The sequence below is a fragment of the Cryptomeria japonica genome, chromosome 8, assembly GCF_030272615.1.
Source record: "Cryptomeria japonica chromosome 8, Sugi_1.0, whole genome shotgun sequence".
NCBI classification, from domain to species: Eukaryota; Viridiplantae; Streptophyta; class Pinopsida; order Cupressales; family Cupressaceae; genus Cryptomeria; species Cryptomeria japonica.
In genome coordinates, this window is record NC_081412.1 from 416,127,373 (window position 1) to 416,146,663 (window position 19,291).

Here is a 19,291-nt window from a genome sequence, read left to right on the forward strand (position 1 = left end):
TTGCTGCTTTCTGCTCTACTATGCCATATACTTTTCATGTGAACGCACACACACACACACACACATGTCATATACATATGTATATATATATGTATATGTATGTATATATATACACATACATATACATACATACATACATACTTACATGTATGTAGATGTATCTGCAACAGAAAATTAGGTATTTGGAAAATGATATTTTGTGTAGAGAAAAATTATTATTTAAGGAAATTAGTTAGCAGTTATTAAATAAAAATATCTGCCAAGAAACATTGCATTATACACTCAGAATCTGTTGCTTGCAAACTGTTGGATGAAATGCCTGCATAATGAAAAAAATATTGTGAAAGCTGCAACTTTTGTAAAAAATAACCAGACAGATTATTACATAAGCTTTTTGTTTTGTGTTGCCCATGCGAGGTTCATATAGGCAGATGGCAAATTTATTCTAAATCATGTGACATTAATTTATATCAATTATTTTGCTAAATTAACATATGTCATTTCATCATTGATATTTTGGTAAGTTAACATATGTCATTTCATCAATGATGACTATATTATGACTCGAGTAAGTAGTATTTGAGGAAGTGTCAATAGTTACCTTTTTTTATGACTAGCATTTCAATGTTCACCTTTACATTCTACAGATAAACGTCTGAAATTGTATTACATCTGCATTATGTAATACAGTGATGACGGAGGTTAGAGATTGCACCAGCTTTTTAGGAAGGACTAACATGTGTCATACATAGTTAAAGCATCATTGTAAACAACACACAAAATCTGTATTTCATTAATATTGTGCATCATGTTCTGGTAACTGTTTCCATATATAATTGACCATGAGAAATAACTAGTGATTCAAAGGATATTCCACGTGCATTTGCCAAGTCCCTATAAAACAGCGATGTTTTCAAACAATTCCCATCATATTTGCCTGTCATTGAAAAGTTTACAAACAATGAAGAACAGTACCATCAATTTTCTAAAGAAAAAATAAAAGAATTGGCAGCGCAAGTGAAGATAATGCAGTCAGTACTATATGTAGCAAGCTTGTAATTTATTTATAATTCTTAAAACAATATCAAATTACATGTGACAGAAACAAACTAAACTTGCAATCAGTGAGGAATAACATATGTTATCATTCTCATATTCCCAGCATTTCATAAAGGAGATAGAGTAATGTCACCTCAAAACTGGTAGCAAGCTTTTTCTCTACCTCCAGTAGAGACTTCTGGGATTCTTCAAGCTTCTTTTCCAAATCTTGCTTGGTATCAAGAGCTAATTTAGATACATTTTCATTCTGTGCAATGAGGATATCGACCTTACTTTCAAGCTTACGGCAAAGGCTTTTGTAATCAAACTCTTCCTTCAGCTTCAACATATTTTCCACTTTCATGGCCTAATGGCACATGTCAACCTCAAGTAAATCAACAATATCATGGAACTATGAAATGTTTTCCTATGGAAAAGTTGAAAGTGTACCCTATCCCACAAAATATCTCAGCACTCATACACCTTTAGAATGGCAATATATTAGCTCATTTCTTTTAATATGGATAGCTAATAGCAACAAGTAATAAATTTTGAAACCAAAAAGTATTACATGCGTAGAAAAAGAACTGATAACATTTACAGAAAGGTTTTAAGATTACAACTCACTCTCTGGCCAAACATAATTGTACTTGCTGTTTCCCCTTGGTGCCGTGGTGATGGACCAACTGTTACCACTAGTGAGGTTCTAGCAGTTCCTGATCACCATGCAGAAAGACTTAGCCATCAAATAGATTGGTTACCCCTAAAATAACATATTTTTTTATGCTGCATGGGATTGAATGACCAGAGTTCCATTTTACAGATACAAACATTAATGTTAAGCAGTGCATTATGATTGATAAAATCAGTATTAAAAGGAATATTAATTCAGTAGTTTTATTAACTAATCACATAATTGTACAGTTAAATACAAATTGAAAGTTCTGATGCATTTTGTTGCTCGTGACTCTAATGAAATAATACATGAAGAAAGAACATCAATAAACACATGAAACCATAAAAACTCTCAATAGGGTGCAAATAAATTCAATTACCTCCAAATGAATCGCGAAGCAATCTGGTGAGCTTTGAATCCCTGACAGGGATATGAGAACTATTTTCAGCTAGTGCATTTATACATTTTCCAAGTGCTGTGAGGGAAAGGTTAATGGATTTAGCCTCTTCTAATGTGTGACCATCACTTCCTACAAAAGTTAACCAAAATTTCGTCAAAATTATAAAATTTTATAGACTATGAAAAGCATCAATATTTTACATAGACCTTTACCAGAATGCTTCCAACAGATCTACTATACAGAAGTTCAAAGATATATATTATAGGGTACCCAAATCCTCAACTAGTGGGATATGCCTCTTTGTCTAGAACGAGATTGTAAGTCTTTCGAGCATTCAAACTAGAAATAATCACAAGGGGCCCACAAAGAACACAACACTTCTAAGTGATGTTAGCACCAGAATGAACAACATCTCCACCCAAGCACTTGTGCCCCAAAGTCATGCTTTCATACTAACAAAGATTTAGTGCATATAATGCCTTATAAACCCTCATCTTACGATAGTGTGAAAAACAATAACCACAATTCCAGTTTCCATATAGCATGACAAAAATAATCACAATTCCAAATTTCTGCCAATTGACTAAATCTCGACACTATGATAAGTTTCAAAAGACAATAATTTACTACTATTTTTCCTTGTAACTATTCTAGATAACATATGTAAGATTCCATTTAATATGCAAAGAAATGAAAGAGAACATTAAAAATAAGAAAAGTTCAAATAGCTAACTATGTTCCACCAAGTTTCTAGGACAGGAATGGCAAGGATGGGGGCATGCATTTCCAGGACAGTTTTTTTCGAGGCCATCTTAGGGGACAACAAGGGACAGCAAAAGGGAATGGCTGTAATTTCAAGTCCACATAAGAGGAAAATTTATAAGGCATTCATCATATACATTATAGAATCTTTAATACACAACACTAGCATTGAATTCAAAGTTCACATGAGAGTAAAACAAATTAATAAATGCCAAAACTCAGAATTTAATTGCTTCTATAAATCATTGTCAATGTGCATGTGATATAAAATTAAAAAATACAACAAAATGCTCAAAGGATATAAGGATGTTTGTAGTCGGCATAAAATGCCTATCGTTATGTTTGATAATATTTGTTATTTGCCAATGTATTAATTGTTTGTATTAACTGGGTTGTCACTCTTGGGCAGTTAATGTGTCAGTTGGTTGATGGTAGTGAACCTCTCGACAACCGTCGGGTCCTTTAAATATGTTGTGTAGTGCAGGGAAGGGAGTACAGTAGTCGGGTGAATTGTAATCCTTGGCCGACCATCTCTGTAATAACTGCATGTGCGGAATATATATTTTACTGTCGTGTCTGGTATGCGTTGTCATGTACATTATTATTTCCTGTATTTAATTTATCAAATATACCAACAAACATTTTGGCATCGTTGCCTTAAAAGAAATCAGGTCGGCCTTAAGTGATTCATGTCCGTAGACTCCAATAAAGGTGAGAAGAGGCCACTGGGTGGTCAAGACCAAGCGATTAGGTGATTCACCGACCCTTGGCCAGAGGGAGCACAAGGACGAGTTAGAGCCTGGAAGTACCTGGAGTGTTGGGATGTTGGAGGTGGACGTGTATAGGACACACGCGTGCCCTAGAGTGCAAGGAAAGCACTGGAACATGGCAGTTGGAACAGTCTACCCACATCCGGCACACCTATAAGTACCCAGAGTGTTGGGGACACTAGAGAGTGACATGTAGAGGACGTGTGTGTGGTCGAGAGTGCAAGGAAAGCACTGGAACGTAGCGGTCGGATTAGTCCCCCAAGTCCGGCACACAAGGGAGTAAGCAGGAATGAAACCAAATTGCGAAAACTTGTCCCTCGTTGAGGAACTGAGCCGAAGACTCCTCCAGTACCTTCTAAGTGAAAACAATGATGAACACCCAAGAGAAGCAAAATCTCCCTAAATTTACAGGAGATGGATCAGAGGATCCCGTACGACATTGCAAAACATGTATAATGATATGGAAGGCGAATGACCTAGATGACCAAGACTACTCGCTGAAGGCATTTCCCGCTACCCTTCGAGGAATTGCCATTGATTGGTACACAAACCTCAACGCCAAGTGCAAGGCAGGATGGATTGATCTAAAGAAGGTATTCAAAGAAGAGTTCAAACTCCTAAGGGATGACAACGAGATTGTAGCGGAAATCTATAATACCAAGCAAGGTAAAAAAGAGAGTGCACGTGCTTAGAACCGTAGGCTCAAAGAATTGTTGAACAAGATGGAGAACCAACCAGTCAACGGGTTGAAGAAGATGTGGTTCACTAAGGGATTGATTCCTTCACTATGCAAGAAGATGAAACTAGTGCCTCCGTCCTCATACATAGATGCTTACAATCGGCCGATGAACATCGAGAGTGGAAACAAGACCTCCTCCCGCGGGAAGAGGAAGACTGACGATGACGAGAGCACCAAAGGTAGCAGCGACAAAGAATCCAAAACCATACAAGCCCTTTGACGAGATATGTTGAGAATGATGAAAGAATTGAAGGCTAAGAAAGGAACCAATAAAGAAAGTAATGAACTATGGTGTACTAAATGCAAAAGTGAGGGGCACACGAAAGTTAATTGTCCTAGAAATATGTTTTGTGAGATTTGCCAAGTGCTCGGACATTCAATCAAGGAGTGCCCATACAATTTGAAGACGAGAAGTACACAAGTGCTCTTCACACATGGAGAGTCCACTCCATCGGAACCACATAATGCATTGCCAAGCAGTTATGGAGCGCAAAATCAAATACAGTAGGACTCCAAAGGACATCCTATCATATAGTGTTGACAATGTAGTCAATGAGGACACTTTGCGAGAGACTGCCAGAATAAGAAAGACAACATACAACTGTTGTGCAAATGGTGTGGACCCGAGAATCATGAAGACACCGACTACTCGAAGCAAAAGGGTATTAATATGCTAGATGTAGAGGAACAATATGAGGCAATCTTGGCAATCACGAGAGCACAAATGAAGAAGGCAATGTACCCAGACAAGAAGGAATGACTCCGAGAAGCCAAAGTGGAAGTAGAACAAGTGCTGGAAAAGGAACGAGTAACCTCCAATAGAACTGTAGGTACATCATTGTGGGAATCAGAGAAGAACATAGTTCGGCAAGTGCTCCAGACAACCATACCCATCAAGGTGGTAGGCCTTCAAACTATGTAGCAACTAAGAATGGCAATTACCAACACAGCCAATGACGACACAGTCATCCAGAAACAATGTAAGCCACAAGAGGAGGAACTGACGAGAAAACCACCACCCGAAGGGGATGAGACCAGTGATCCAATGTTGCTGACGGTGAGCATCAGGAGGAAGCCGGTTGTTGTCGAGATGGAAATAATGGGCCAAAAGTTGGCAAACACCATTGTCGACGGGGGCTCGGAATTTAATGTGTTGTCGGAGGACACTTGAAAATGTCTGGGGAAGCGAACACTCTAGCCACCGACCTTCCACTTGGTAGGTGCCAACCAACACAACATCGAGCCATTGGGAACATTGATGGCACAAAAAGAAATGATTGGGGCACAACAATTTTTCTTGGACTTCATAGTCATCCCGTTGCAAAAGAAGGCATACGACACAATCCTCAAGAGGGGATGGTTGATTACTGCCAAGGCAAATCATAATTGGAAGCAGAACACACTCTCAATCGAGAGTAATGGGAGGAAGCACATCATTGACTTAAGGAACCAAGCGGTGAGTGAAGAACTGGCATCCTAAGACTCAAAGTCTGAGGGTGGAGAGTTAGGTATGGATGAAAGGAGGAAAGGCATGGAACCCAACGATGAAGGGGTGCTTGAACTGGAAGATTTCTCTGAAGGTGAGACGAGTTCCTTGAATGGACTATTCCACTGGCAAATGGAAGACTATGAGGTATTTTCACCAACATGTAATTTTCTTGAAGCTACAACTCTCGGTGAAGAGCAACCAATGAAAGCATATAAAGTTATGAAGGATACATCTGACAGTACGAAGAGAAAAATATATAATGTGGAGTTTACAAGTACTTGTGAAGGAAAATCAACGTCACAGGAAATTTATGAAGAACTCATACTCCCAACTTCCTTGTATGGCAGTTTCAAGTTGCATCCATATAGCAATTTCATTATGCACCTGTACGACATTGTGTACGGCAGTTTCAGGTTGCACCCATATGACAGTCTCATTTTGCATTTGTATGGCGATATTGCATATGACATCTTGAACTCATACAGACTCCCTACTATTTTGTACAATGGTAGTTTGCTTCATTCCACACCATACAATGATGGCATGCAACCGTACAGTCACATCCATTGAATTTCGTACGACTTCATTGGTATTGTTTCCACATACAGCAAGGTGGTCATTTCCACATAGAGCAAGTTGTTCCCAAACCTGTACGATAGTCTAGCATTTTGGCCCCTTGGCATCTGCACATACAGAATCCCCTTGGCATCTATCCCATACGTCATAACTATCCCGTACGTCATAACTATTCCATATGGCATTCATCATGTACAACATTTTCCGTAAGGCAGCTTCAACTCACACATCAATCCGTACTTTCGTCGTACAACGTACAACTCTCTTCACGACAATCTTTGTCTTCACCATACGATGTATGGACTGCATGACAGAATTCAATTTTTCCATACAGTGTACAAACCCTCCCAACTAACAGATGGACCTTGGTAACATCCTTACCATACGATGTACGACATAGACCACACACAATATTCCTCAATTCTATCATACAACATCCAGACTAGATGCTTCGTATGATACTTTTCAATTCTACCATGCAACGTACGGAAGCACTCAACAACACGCCCATCAGTTTTGTGGTATGGTGTACGGAGGACACTTTTGGTTTTACCATACGGTGTTTGGGAGCCTTGCATCAAGCAGCCCGTACAAGTGAGGGGTCTAGTACATTGTGTGAGCCACTTGGCAGCAGCACAACAGCACCTTGGTAGGAGTGTAGTGTGATCAGACCATTGGGTGTGGCAGCGATAGCATCATAAGTTCAATTCTCTAAGGCTTTCACACCTCCTACATGATAATTTTGACACGGAACCTCCATTTTTTGGCTTCATCAACAATATTTTTGGTGTCTTAAAAAATCATGAGAATCATGTGCGCCATGAAGTTTCGTGTGGTTTTGGAAGTCTAAATTTGGTGATGGCAGCAGGGGCACTGCCCCTCGACCCTGCCCTATACCGCGACATGGAGCGCACCCTAGGCGCTACCCTGGGACCCCACAAGAGGCGCTACCCCCAAACCCCCGCAAGGGGACTTTCCTTGACCTTGTTAGTGTTGTGCATTGCACACGCTCCCTGTCGCCGACAGGGTCCCTCTTCCCTTTTTTTGAGCCTTTCGTCTTTACCCTGTTGAGTTTCACGCAGAGCATCTCACATCCTTTCGAGTGAGTCCGCGACCGGTCCTTGAAGTGATGATGTCAAAGGAAAGAGTCGATAATTCCATTAGGCTAGTCTAGCCCTCGGGCACGATGCCAAGAGTTTGTTCAAAATTGTGAAATCTCCTTGGATAGGCATAAGGTGATAGAAATTGGCGAAGCCCGCCAAGCAAAGAGCAATGCATCTGAAGGTCACACGAGGACCCAAAGTTGTCGTTTTTCGCACAAGAGCAATGAGATAGATTGCATAAGGTTTGTCTTTGCGATTTTTGTGGGATTAGAATGAAGGATGATTTTCGCCTGCTGGTGAAGGAGCAAATTTCTTGGCCAAAATGCCAAGGTTGACAAAACTTGCCCAAGCTCACGCTTTTCAAGGAGAAAGTTTAAATCGCCAAAATCGCTCTAAGGGCGAATTTCGGACTTTCAAGCCAAATTGAGAGAAATTTCAAAATTTGCTAAAATCCCAAAATGGGCCAAGGGTCTGAAAATTTGTTAAATTCGCAAAACCTCAAAAAAATCCGAAATTTCACCGAAGTTGCCAAAATTGCCTTATGGGCTGAATTTCGGACCCGGAGGCCAAAATTTTAAAATTTCAAAAAGTTAGAAAGTTGCCCAAACCGCCCAGGGGGCCGAATTTCGGACCCTGGGGTTAAATTCTCAAAAATTCAAAATGTTGTCTAAGTCCTAATAAACGATGCTAAAAATTGTAGGGAAATAAGTTCAATAATGGAGGGTACATATGGGCATATTTTTTTGGACATTGTGTGTCATCCACTCTCAACTTGATATTGCAAAAGATTGGCTCAAAAATTGAGTGTGTCAAAAAAATATGCAGATGCCGAGGAGATTCAAATGCTTGTGACAAATCATCATATGTCACAAGACATCTTGAGGACCTCCAACTTGGAGTTGTTGAAGGTGATTTTATTTTTGTTTTAATATTTTTAAGTATTTTTTATTTCAAATTTACAATTTTTACTAAGTTGCTACTTTATAATTTTTTTAATTTGTTTTATTTTTACACCATAAGTTGTTGAGGCTCAATTTGCATCACACACAATCACCTTAAGATGACTTGTGAAGGTGCAAGAGGCAATGAGTGTTATAGTCATCAACATTTTGGAGTGTACGGAGGCAATCACAAATAGAAAGAGCCCAAAAATTCAAAGCACTAATCTTAGATGATGAGTAGGGAGCTTGTGTGGAATATATTTTGTTTCACTAAGCACATCATGAGTATGATTAGGTGTGCACATATAGATCAACCATATTTGATTAAGATTTATTATGGCATGGACTCTATGATTGAAAAACTAAGAAACATAATAGAAGCCAAGGAGCATGACCCAACAAAAAACATTTTTCGAAAGAGTACAAAGGACCATTGTTAACCATTGGAACAAAATGACCATGCCCTTGCCTCTCCTAGCATTTTCTTTTTCCTCAAAGTATTATAGCATAGAGATACTTTACTTTCCTAAGGAAGTTGGCACCATATAGAGATGATGAGTTTGCCACTAGGTAGAAGATTGCATTCAAAAGAATATTTCCAAATGTAGATATATAAAGTGTTGTCTTGTATAAATTCAGTGATTTCATATCTTCAATAATGTTTCTTCTCTTTGAGATAAGTATAGGAAAAACACTCATGAATGGTGGTACCTACACAACCAAGGCTCTACTTACTCGCAACCTCTTGCAATAAAAGTTCTCTCTCAAGTATGCATCTGTTTATTTTTAAATTTTTAACTTCACTGCTATATATATTATAATTTATGTTTTGTAAATATTGTATGTAAATTCAACATGCTGCAAGCTCTTCAACTGAGAAGATTTGGAGTACATACTCCTTTATCAACTTGGTTAAACATAACCAATTGGGTGCAGGTTCATATGTGTGTGTGTGTGTGTGAACCTGTACCCACGCCTTGGGAAAAATTTGCCATACTGATGTACCCATACTCATCCTTGTACCAAGGCTGGCAACTTAGCCAAAGAAACTACCAAGTTAATGGTCCAAGTAGTGTAAGTGCACTCAGTGTGGTACAAGAGCTCTAATATATCCTCAAGAACAACAATATTACAGATTAGTTCATAGGCTCTATCATTTGTGCTGCCCCATTCAAGCTTCTGGCCAAAATCACTTGGCTCGAGAATGAGTTCAAGGGTATAGGGTAATAGATCCTATTGTGTAGTGCTTCTTGCCAACATGTATAGTTTGGTGATTCAATATGACAACAAAAAAGGGTGGTTGGTAAATAATATAAAACATGATGAAACCCCCCAAAATGGAACTTTATCATTTTATTCAATAGATGATCCCCATGAATATTTTGGCACTTCATAGAGTAGTACATTCCCAATTCAACAAGCAGTGATTTTGACCTTAGATTTTGTAGTGTGCAAAAATAAGGCCAATAAGCTGAAAGAACATTTCTCATGAAGAATGGGAACTGAATAAGAACACAAAAAACTCATTCACTTTCCAAAAACAAACTCAAAAAGGTGCTTGTATGTACAAGAATAGAGCTCTCAAATTTCCCAAAATGAGAATGACCCAACAAATGTCTGATAAAACTGAAATTTCCCAGGACAAAAGGTACAAAAACCAAAAGATGGAGATTAACAAAATAAAACATGATGCATAGCACATGGCAAACGTATTCCTTGCTTGGCTGTTTCATATCATGTTGGAGAATGGGATGCTACCTTGGTGGGAAACAATGGATTTATCATGTTCTTAACGGAATTTAAGAGCCTCAAGCATTGCTGTCTTGCACAACATCATTACCCTTTATTCTTACTTTTGTTGGAAATATTTTCACTTTGCAATTATTTATATCTATGAAGGCTATGATGTATATATAGCATAGTGGTTCTTACAAAGTTTATTTATGTGTATGTTACCTTGGGAGTAGCATGTATACTTGTTTATCTGATGCATTGAGATTAGTTATAAGCTGCCAATCTATACATTTAGATCACTTCTGTTTGGGATCCTTAATGGATACCAGTATGATACATTTCCACGCATTGCTATATGTTTGAGGGGATACTGGTGTATGGTGTTTCCTTTTAGTTGTTATGTGAAGTGGGAATATTGAGACTTGTAAGGTTTTTGATATGGTTTATTTAAGTGTTGGATAGGGAGATGGTGATTTAGGAAAGCATCCCTAACCTTGGAGATTGGCTTACTAGAGAAGCAACCTGTCTTTCCATACTACTATATGTGACTGGAACATGTAGATGCTCTAGGGATCCAGCAAATGTGCCATACATCCATGTATGCATTTATAATCTCTTGACTTTATGGACTAATTTGATGAGTCAGTGCTACTACAGTCCTCACAGGAAGACGTTGAGTTTGTAATTTCTACTTGTTTATTTGAAGCGATGGAGAAACTCTTGCTCTTCAGTTGTTGTTTCTTGTGTTTTTACAATATTCAGGGTTGGCAGTCTGACACTATTATGCATCTTCTTTGGATGGAATGATTGATATGGATGATTAAAGTATTGAAGCATCTCAAACAATTTAGATACTTGTGGGTTGAAATGCTTGTTTTTCTCCATAGCAGTACGTGGTTTGACTAGGGGAAGTGATCAGAACAGCTACTTCAACCTACTATGACAGCACACAACCTTAGAGTCCAGAGAATCCATGTAGTCCAACATCCTTGATATGTCATAGTAGCAGATCAGCACATTGTTCAAGAAATTCTCTAATTATGCAAGTTGGGACACCAACTAGGTAGAAATGATGGTAACAGTTGTGTATGTCAAATGCATAATTGCATGTTTTGTGTGAGATTAATTTTCAACAAAAAAAAAATTAGTTGTTTTTAGAATAATCCCACATTCTTAAATTTGTAATCAATGGTGCTAAAGCGGTACTACAACAAAGGTCTTGCAAAATTATGAATACCAAAAAGAAAAATATTAAATAAGCCATCAACATATGGAGAAGAAATTACCAGATTTATCTATCCTCTCTGACCCTGCAAGATCAACTATAAGCAACTTGCTTTTTCGGATGGCAGGCACAGAAAGATTTTTTGATAGCTGCAAACTACTGCCATTTTTATTTAGTAAAGGAAATTCATTTTCCTTCTTCTCTGTCACAGATTTCTTTATATATATCTGCGGAGACATCATTATTATCTAATCATTCAATCAATACAAATGTGGATCATGTAATATATACCTTGGAAAATTGGAATAACCTGTGCGAAAACTAAAAATTTTCATGTGTTTGCCTCAGAAATGTCACTGACCAGAAGAATTGCATGGCTTCGTGAAGATTCCGTGTTCAGTTTTGTGTTTGCTGCAAAACGATTTGCTTCACCAGTTTGTAGCAGCTGCACAAAATCTTTGTGGTCATGTACTTGTACCACAGTGGCTCCCGGCAAAGATACATCCCCAGATTTTGGATCCTCAACAATTGGTATATTGTCTTTTTCAGGTGCAAGTAGGTCTTGCACTGTCTCCAAATAAAGCTGATTGAAGAGAACAATGACAAAACTGGAAAGTAAGTGATGATATAAATAAGATTCCAGGTAATGAAAATTCTCAAATAAAATTGACCTACATCAAAATCTACAAGATTCTGCATGCAGGGAAAAAATTCCCCTGGTACCACAACAATTCGAGTTAACTTTGAAAACAAAAGCAGAGCAATATACAACATTGAACAGCTTAACCTGTCTCGTGATCACAACTGTTAATCAAACAAGGACCACTGGAGAACGAATTGAATAAGAATCATTAGTAGCCTCTTAAAATAGAACTTATAGGGAATCATATATTTCCTATAGCTTTTTGAAATGTATAATTGAACTAGTTGATTCTGTTCAAACACCTAAACTAGTAAAACAGCATGAAAACAACAAACTCAAGCCGTAACAACTTCCCTTGTATATTTGCAAAGTTTCATCTCTATAAAGAATTCGTAAGAAGGCATAAGCAATCATGTCTAGAAAAAGTTAAATTTAAAATTATTACAAACATATCTCTCTTTAGGAACAATAATAAATAATAATTCTATGTCAGGAGAGCAAAGTTTAAAAGGGCTGCACCACCTTTCATATACCTTTTCATTAAGGTTCTAATATCATTGCATTAGATATACAAGAATTGTTGGTGTAAATAATTATTCATCATGGATATTATTACACCTTACTTAAGTTTACTTAAGAAATGCATTTCATAGTAGTTTGGGTATGAGACACTTGGGTGTTTGTGCCACATTGGGATAATGTGTGTAGGAGAAATTCCACCTTTTATGGTGTTGATCTTGTTGTTACACTCCACATTCAGTGGGTGATCCACCTCATGTGGACTATTATATTATTTATCCTACCTACCCACACCTATTTCCTACCTACCCTTGTTTCTTATTGAGCCACATGTCATGTTTGTGTGCTCACATATCCATATAGCCTTGCCTATATAAGCAGGCTCATATTCATTGTATGTATCGATTAATGATCTAGTTGATCATATTTTTCATCTTGATAGAATACAGTTTATTCCTATCAATATTTTGTTCTCTCTTATTTGTGTTTTCCATTGCCTCTTGATCTTGGCAAAATCTCACATGGTATCAGAGCTGGTCCATGTTTCACATGGTATCAGAGCCATTAGAGTGTCATTGGTTTGCTAATTGAGAGAAATTGATGCTATTTGGTATTGTGTATTTTGGAATTTTCTATTGGAGGTTTTTATTGAAGCTTGATGGGTCAAATCTGAGGTTACCATTGGATTGAGGAGGACCAAGAAAGTCAGTTTTGCCTTTTGTTTCATCCAAATCGAACTTCGGAGGTCAAATCTAGAGGCATTTGAAATTTGACGCTGCGGCGGAAATTTTCCAGAAATTATAATTTTGCAAGCAATTTTCAAATAGCGATATCTCACTCATCCGGACTCGTTTTTTCGAGCAATTTTTTTTGTTTTGGGGTAGAATTTCGTGAGCTGTACAGTGGTGCAAAATATTTCTGATTTTCGGATACAGGTTTTCCGGAAATCGCGGAATCCCGATTTTTACAACTTTGGAGGCTTCGTTTGGGCTCATATGGACTCCTTTTCAGGTGCCGTTTTTTTTGAAAGTGCATATTTTTTCATCTACTTTCATAACCTGCCATCTGTTTGCAGTGATTTTAAGTAGAAATTGTACTTTCAGTATTTGACCATTTTTGGCATATTTGGTACTTGCATTTTTCTTGGATCTCAGTTTAGATCACTAGCAGTATTTGTTGAAGTCTCTTAGATCTCATTTTGAGAAGTTGTAAATTGAAATCAGAAGTCCACTTTGCCTTGTTTTGCAAGTGGCCCATTGTATACGCACTAAATATAAAGTGCCAAAATCACCATTTTGGGGGGTTTCTTGATTGAGTATTTTGGGGGGGTGTCTTGTGTGATTGTGCCTCTCTCTATCTTGTATTTTTTCATTTTGGTGCTATGGGTTCTCCTAAATTTACACTTTTAACTCCTCATAATTATGCATCATGGAAAATTAAGGCATGGAGTAAACTAATGGAAAAAAGACTCATTCATTATGTAAATGAAACTATTACAGCACCACCTGATGCTAAGGTTGATCCTAATGCTCAAATTGAAGGGCTTACTAAGAATGCTATGGCACTTGGAACTCTTAGAAAGTATGTATCAGATGACCTCATTTTTCACATTGATAAGTGTACAACAATTAAAGAGGCTTGGGATATTTTTAAGAAATTGTATGGTCAAGTTGATGAGATTAAGGGCTACAAGCTTGATAGTGAACTCACAACTTTGGATCCTAAGGATTTTGATACAATCCAAGATTATGTCACAAAAGTAATTGAGCTAAGAGCAAAGCTAAAGGATTGTGGAATTGACAAAAAGGATGCTCAATTGGTTTATAACTTGTTGGACAAGATTCCTTCAGAGTATGCAGCCTTTGTATCTAGCTTTCACACCCATAGGTTAGCTTAAGGTTCCTCATACACTTCTCCCTCATTTGATTCATTCATAGAGATGTTGATACTTGAGCAATCTAAGTTGACCACAATGGGGATTCTCAAATCTTCAAAGTCACAAGCTTTGGTGGCTAACAAAGGGAATCAAAGTAATCAAGGAAAAGGCAAGAATCAAAAGCAACCTAAGTCTAAACCACAACAAGATGGAGCACAATCTTCCTCTCCACAACAAGGTGATTCACCATTCTCACCTAAGAGGAAATCATATAAGGACAATCTTTTTTGTGGATATTGCAAGAAGTCAGGACATGATGAACATCATTGTTATAAGAAGGATATTGATGAGTTGAAGAATCTTCTTGAGAAGAATAGAATCAACCTACCTTCTAGAATGTCTACATCGGCTTCTTCTTCCAAGGATAAAGGAAATGATCAATCTTTTGGGACAAATAAAGGAAAGGGACAAGCTCTTTGTGCTACTACAAGTCATGATTCAGGGAGATGGCTTCTAGATTCAGGGGCTTCTCATCATATGGCATCTTCGCAGTCTATGTTTTCTATATTTGAGCCTTGCCACATGCCACAGATTTTGATGGGAAATCATACATACATGGATGTGATTGGGAAAGGATCTATTGCCATTGGGGATAACTCCTTCAATGATGTGTTGTGTACCCCACTTGACAAATAATCTTCTTTCCATCTATCAAATCACACATGGGGCAACTAGGAAAACTGTGGAGTTCACACCTGATTCAGTTATCATTAGAGACTTGGAGAGTGGAGCTATCATTGCGACTAGGGTGGTTGATCATGCATCTCGGTTGTACTCTTTTTCACATTTTGGTCCTATCGATGAGGTTGATTCTTCATATGTTGATGATTCAGATTTTGAGAACTTTGGGCATTTGAACTTGGGGATTCTCACATGTGACCCCGTTCTTGAGCCTTTCATTTCATCTCCTTCTATTGATATCACACCACCTATTGCACCTGATGATGCAGCTAGTGCAACAGTTTTGCCTTCTTGTGATTCAGTGCAGCAGGATATTTCATGTCTTCCAATTTCAGTTGATTGGGATGCCTACTTGACAGACGTTGCAGGTTTGTTTGTGGACTCCTACATTGTAGATTTGGGAGATACCATTGATGACATTCATCTTCTCTTTGATGAAGATGATCCTTCTTTGATTGGTGCGAGGGATCACTCTGACCCTCTTCTGCATTTTCTACATGATCAATCTTTAGAGGTTGACATGATTGTGGATACTTTTGTACAACACTTGGAGGAGGTCTCTTTATCTTTTGAGGAGACATATGAGTCTTTGGACATTGTTCTATATTCATCTCCACTACATCTTGGAGTGCCTTTTTCAGCAGTGTGGCACAGTTTACCACCTTTGGAGGGGGTACCTTTTAGCATCGACATGGGGACACTTGAGCAGTTTTCAGAGATTCCTTTCATCATGAGTATTTTTTCTCCATCTTCCTTTCATGGTTGGGGAGACTTCATGGATACACCTTTGGTTTTGTTTCTTCCTAAAGGGGAGGAATGTTGTTCGATGTTCATGGAGCAGTTTCTTCATTCATCTTCGAGCTTCTATCATTGGTGCAGATTCCAGATTGAGGGGGGGCTTCCTAGTCTCTCTTATTCTTCTCTCATATGAGGGGGACTTTTTCCTCACATGGGGTTTTGTCCTTCACATACTTCTATGAGAGTCCTTTATATCTAGTTTTCATCTCTCTTTTGGGGGAGGGTTTTTTCCCATCGGGATTTTCTCTCTTTCCCCACTTTGTGAGAGATTTCCTTGCATTGGTTTTCATGCATTTGCATTTGTACATGGGTACCTAACATGGCCTCGTAGTCGGGAACCATCTTGCATTGCTTAGTTGCATTGTAGACTTAAAGTGCATTCCCCTAAGTTGCACTTAAAGGGGGGTGTTGGTGTAAATAATTATTCATCATGGATATTATTACACCTTACTTAAGTTTACTTAGGAAATGCATTTCATAGTAGTTTGGGTATGAGACACTTGGGTGTTTGTGCCACATTGGGATAATGTGTGTAGGAGAAATTCCACCTTTTATGGTGTTGATCTTGTTGTTACACTCCACATTCAGTGGGTGATCCACCTCATGTGGACTATTATATTATTTCTCCTACCTACCCACACCTATTTCCTACCTACCCTTGTTTCTTATTGAGCCACATGTCATGTTTGTGTGCTCACATATCCATATAGCCTTGCCTATATAAGCAGGCTCATATTCATTGTATGTATCGATTAATGATCTAGTTGATCATATTTTTCATCTTGATAGAATATAGTTTTATTCCTATCAATATTTTGTTCTCTCTTATTTGTGCTTTCCATTGCCTCTTGATCTTGGCAAAATCTCACATGGTATCAGAGCTGGTCCATGTCTCACAAGAATATTAGCATTTCTTTTGATGATTGGTAACAAACAGAAGCAAGTATGGTATAAGATACATCAATATTAATATCTATAGATACAAGAGATGAAAGCTGTACTTTATAATTTCTTTGTCTGGACAAAACTGTTTCTAGCATAAAATAAGCAGCTTAATAGAAATCTGATTTGTTGTGGTATTATTTGTGCTGATTTTGTTCTTGTTTTGACTTGGGCAAGATTTGTCATTTTATTGTCCATTGGTCAAGCCATAAGTGTAAGCAAGTAATGATGTAAGCTTCTCAGATGGAAGTAGACTTGTCTAAGTAATGAGGAATTGGAAGAGAATGAATAAAATATAAAGTTTGCCTAACAATTTAAAGTGACAATAACACAAGAAGAGTGCACTTGACTTGAAACTGCAAAGTGGAGGCAGCTAACACAAATAAAGAATGATTCAATTGGCAACAAGTGTCCTAGAGGTCACCTAGGTGTTTTGTTGATGTTTACATGACGAAGATGCATTAGGAGTGAACAGCATTGGCATTGTCATGTTTTAAGTGGCATAAGTAGTGAAGCATGCTTTTTAGGTCAATGCTAGTATTTTAGTGGCAAAGAAGAGCATGGAGTGTACCTAGGGAGGATTCCCTATTTTATGTGGCAGGAACAGCCATGAAGCATGCCTCAAAGATTTGTGTCATGTTTCAGGAGACAAAAGTGGTTCTAGAACACTCTCAACATGTTTGGAAAAAAATTTAGTGGATAAATTCCTCTAGCAGTGTGACAATCAGGTTTGTGCCTTGAGCTTGGGTGGATAAGACTCCCTAGAAGCGCTCCCTTTGGCTTTCCACCAAATCCTAAGTGGTAAAGGCTCCAAAAGGGTGCACCTAGCCTGCTTTTAACATTAAAGCAATTAAATGTGCACCCTTTTCCTGCTTCTTTCTCCAAATGGCCAACAAGTCAGATTGCAACTGCTTGAAGATATCATCATCCTCATTTAAAATCAAGCACAAAATAGTTCACATAGCTGTTTTAAGATTTCGGCATGAAGCTTTCTGACTTTGGCAAAGAAGCCTTAAAATTTTTGGAAAACTAAATAATTACATTGAGATCAAGAAATATAACACATGACCTGACCTTAGCCATAAATTCTAAAATCTTAACCCTCTTATCAAAGGAGGACTTCTGGTATCACCGAACCCATGAAAGCTTCCAATAAGAAGCTATAGAATCTTCCTCATTATGTCATCATTGTAGCATGCTAAAGGAACCGCAATTCTTGTGATCTCACTGAGACAAGAGGTAACTGCAAGTCTTACATCATCATGAAGATGTTCCATAAGCTTGTGCTGGACCAAAGTGAGCATTGATGGCTTCAAATCCCAATTCAAAATCCTCCATTCTAATTGGTCTACCTTGGACAAACATTATTCCAATTCTTTCAACTTAAGAAGAACATCATTTGGAAATTGCATAAACTCCAATACTTTTCCAACTACAAAGAGCCAATTTCCCACTTCCTTCTCTTTCTGTAAGTTCCTAGGCTCAATACACTAAAATGAATCATTTAAATCTTTTGAGAAAAGACCCATGTTCTGATTTGCTCTAGCTGCAATATTTTTCCGAGTTGAAAATTGCTTTCCAAACTGTCATGCAACTCAAGTTCACCAAAATCTGATACACACGTTTGCCAACAACTCTCAACTCCAAGACTGGCAGGTTCAACCGCTCTGATACCACTATAGGATATTACCTTAGTTTGAACCATTTTTTTTTTTTGTTTCTCCCACTTGTAATAATATCAAACATTTTAATTGCTTATAGTGTTTTCTGATTTTTTGAGTTTGTAACTATTTGTTTTGCATATGTAATTGCTTTGGGGATCACAAACTTAAGGAATATTTAATCTTTTGATAATTACTTCAGATTAAAGAGCAAGATTCTTCAACAATTTTCAGAAAATAAGAAGTCTTATGCAATGAATTACACTATTATTCAATAGTAATAGAATTATACAGCAGAAATTACGAGTTTTCTGAACTCTTGGAACATAGAAAATAGAAACTCATTTGTTGTGGAATAAAGGACATAATTTTAGTCAGTTTACATGCAAATGACCAGCAACCTTTTTCTCTTTGAAGATGGTATGGGAGGTAATGCCCTGACTTTACATAGTGAAATAATCTGTAGTCCTGAACCAAATATCTGAAGGTATCGAGGTGCTCCAAACTCTGCAAGATAAGCTCTTGAAGAAAACATTAAGCTTATGTCATCTCATTGGAAGCTCTTGCAATCAAAAATAACACACACAGAGCCCTCGACTTGGCCTGGCAAGACTCACGTATCCTCCTAAACACCCAGCAGCAAATGTCATTTAAATCC

General features: G+C 37.8%; 1 protein-coding gene across 1 annotated transcript in view; it reads right to left on the reverse strand.

Moving 5' to 3' along the window:
• Positions 1-598: 598 nt before the first annotated feature.
• LOC131857410 (kinesin-like protein KIN-UB) overlaps positions 599-19,291 on the reverse strand; it is a 55,917-nt gene continuing 37,224 nt past the window's right edge. Inside the window, exons 5-10 of the mRNA XM_059209951.1 lie at positions 11,815-12,036; positions 11,515-11,680; positions 2,094-2,243; positions 1,666-1,754; positions 1,193-1,405; positions 599-937 (exon numbers count right to left, since the gene is read on the reverse strand). Of these exons, the coding sequence (XP_059065934.1) occupies positions 914-937; positions 1,193-1,405; positions 1,666-1,754; positions 2,094-2,243; positions 11,515-11,680; positions 11,815-12,036 (864 nt within the window). The 3' untranslated portion in view covers positions 599-913. The remainder of the gene's footprint in view (positions 938-1,192; positions 1,406-1,665; positions 1,755-2,093; positions 2,244-11,514; positions 11,681-11,814; positions 12,037-19,291) is intronic.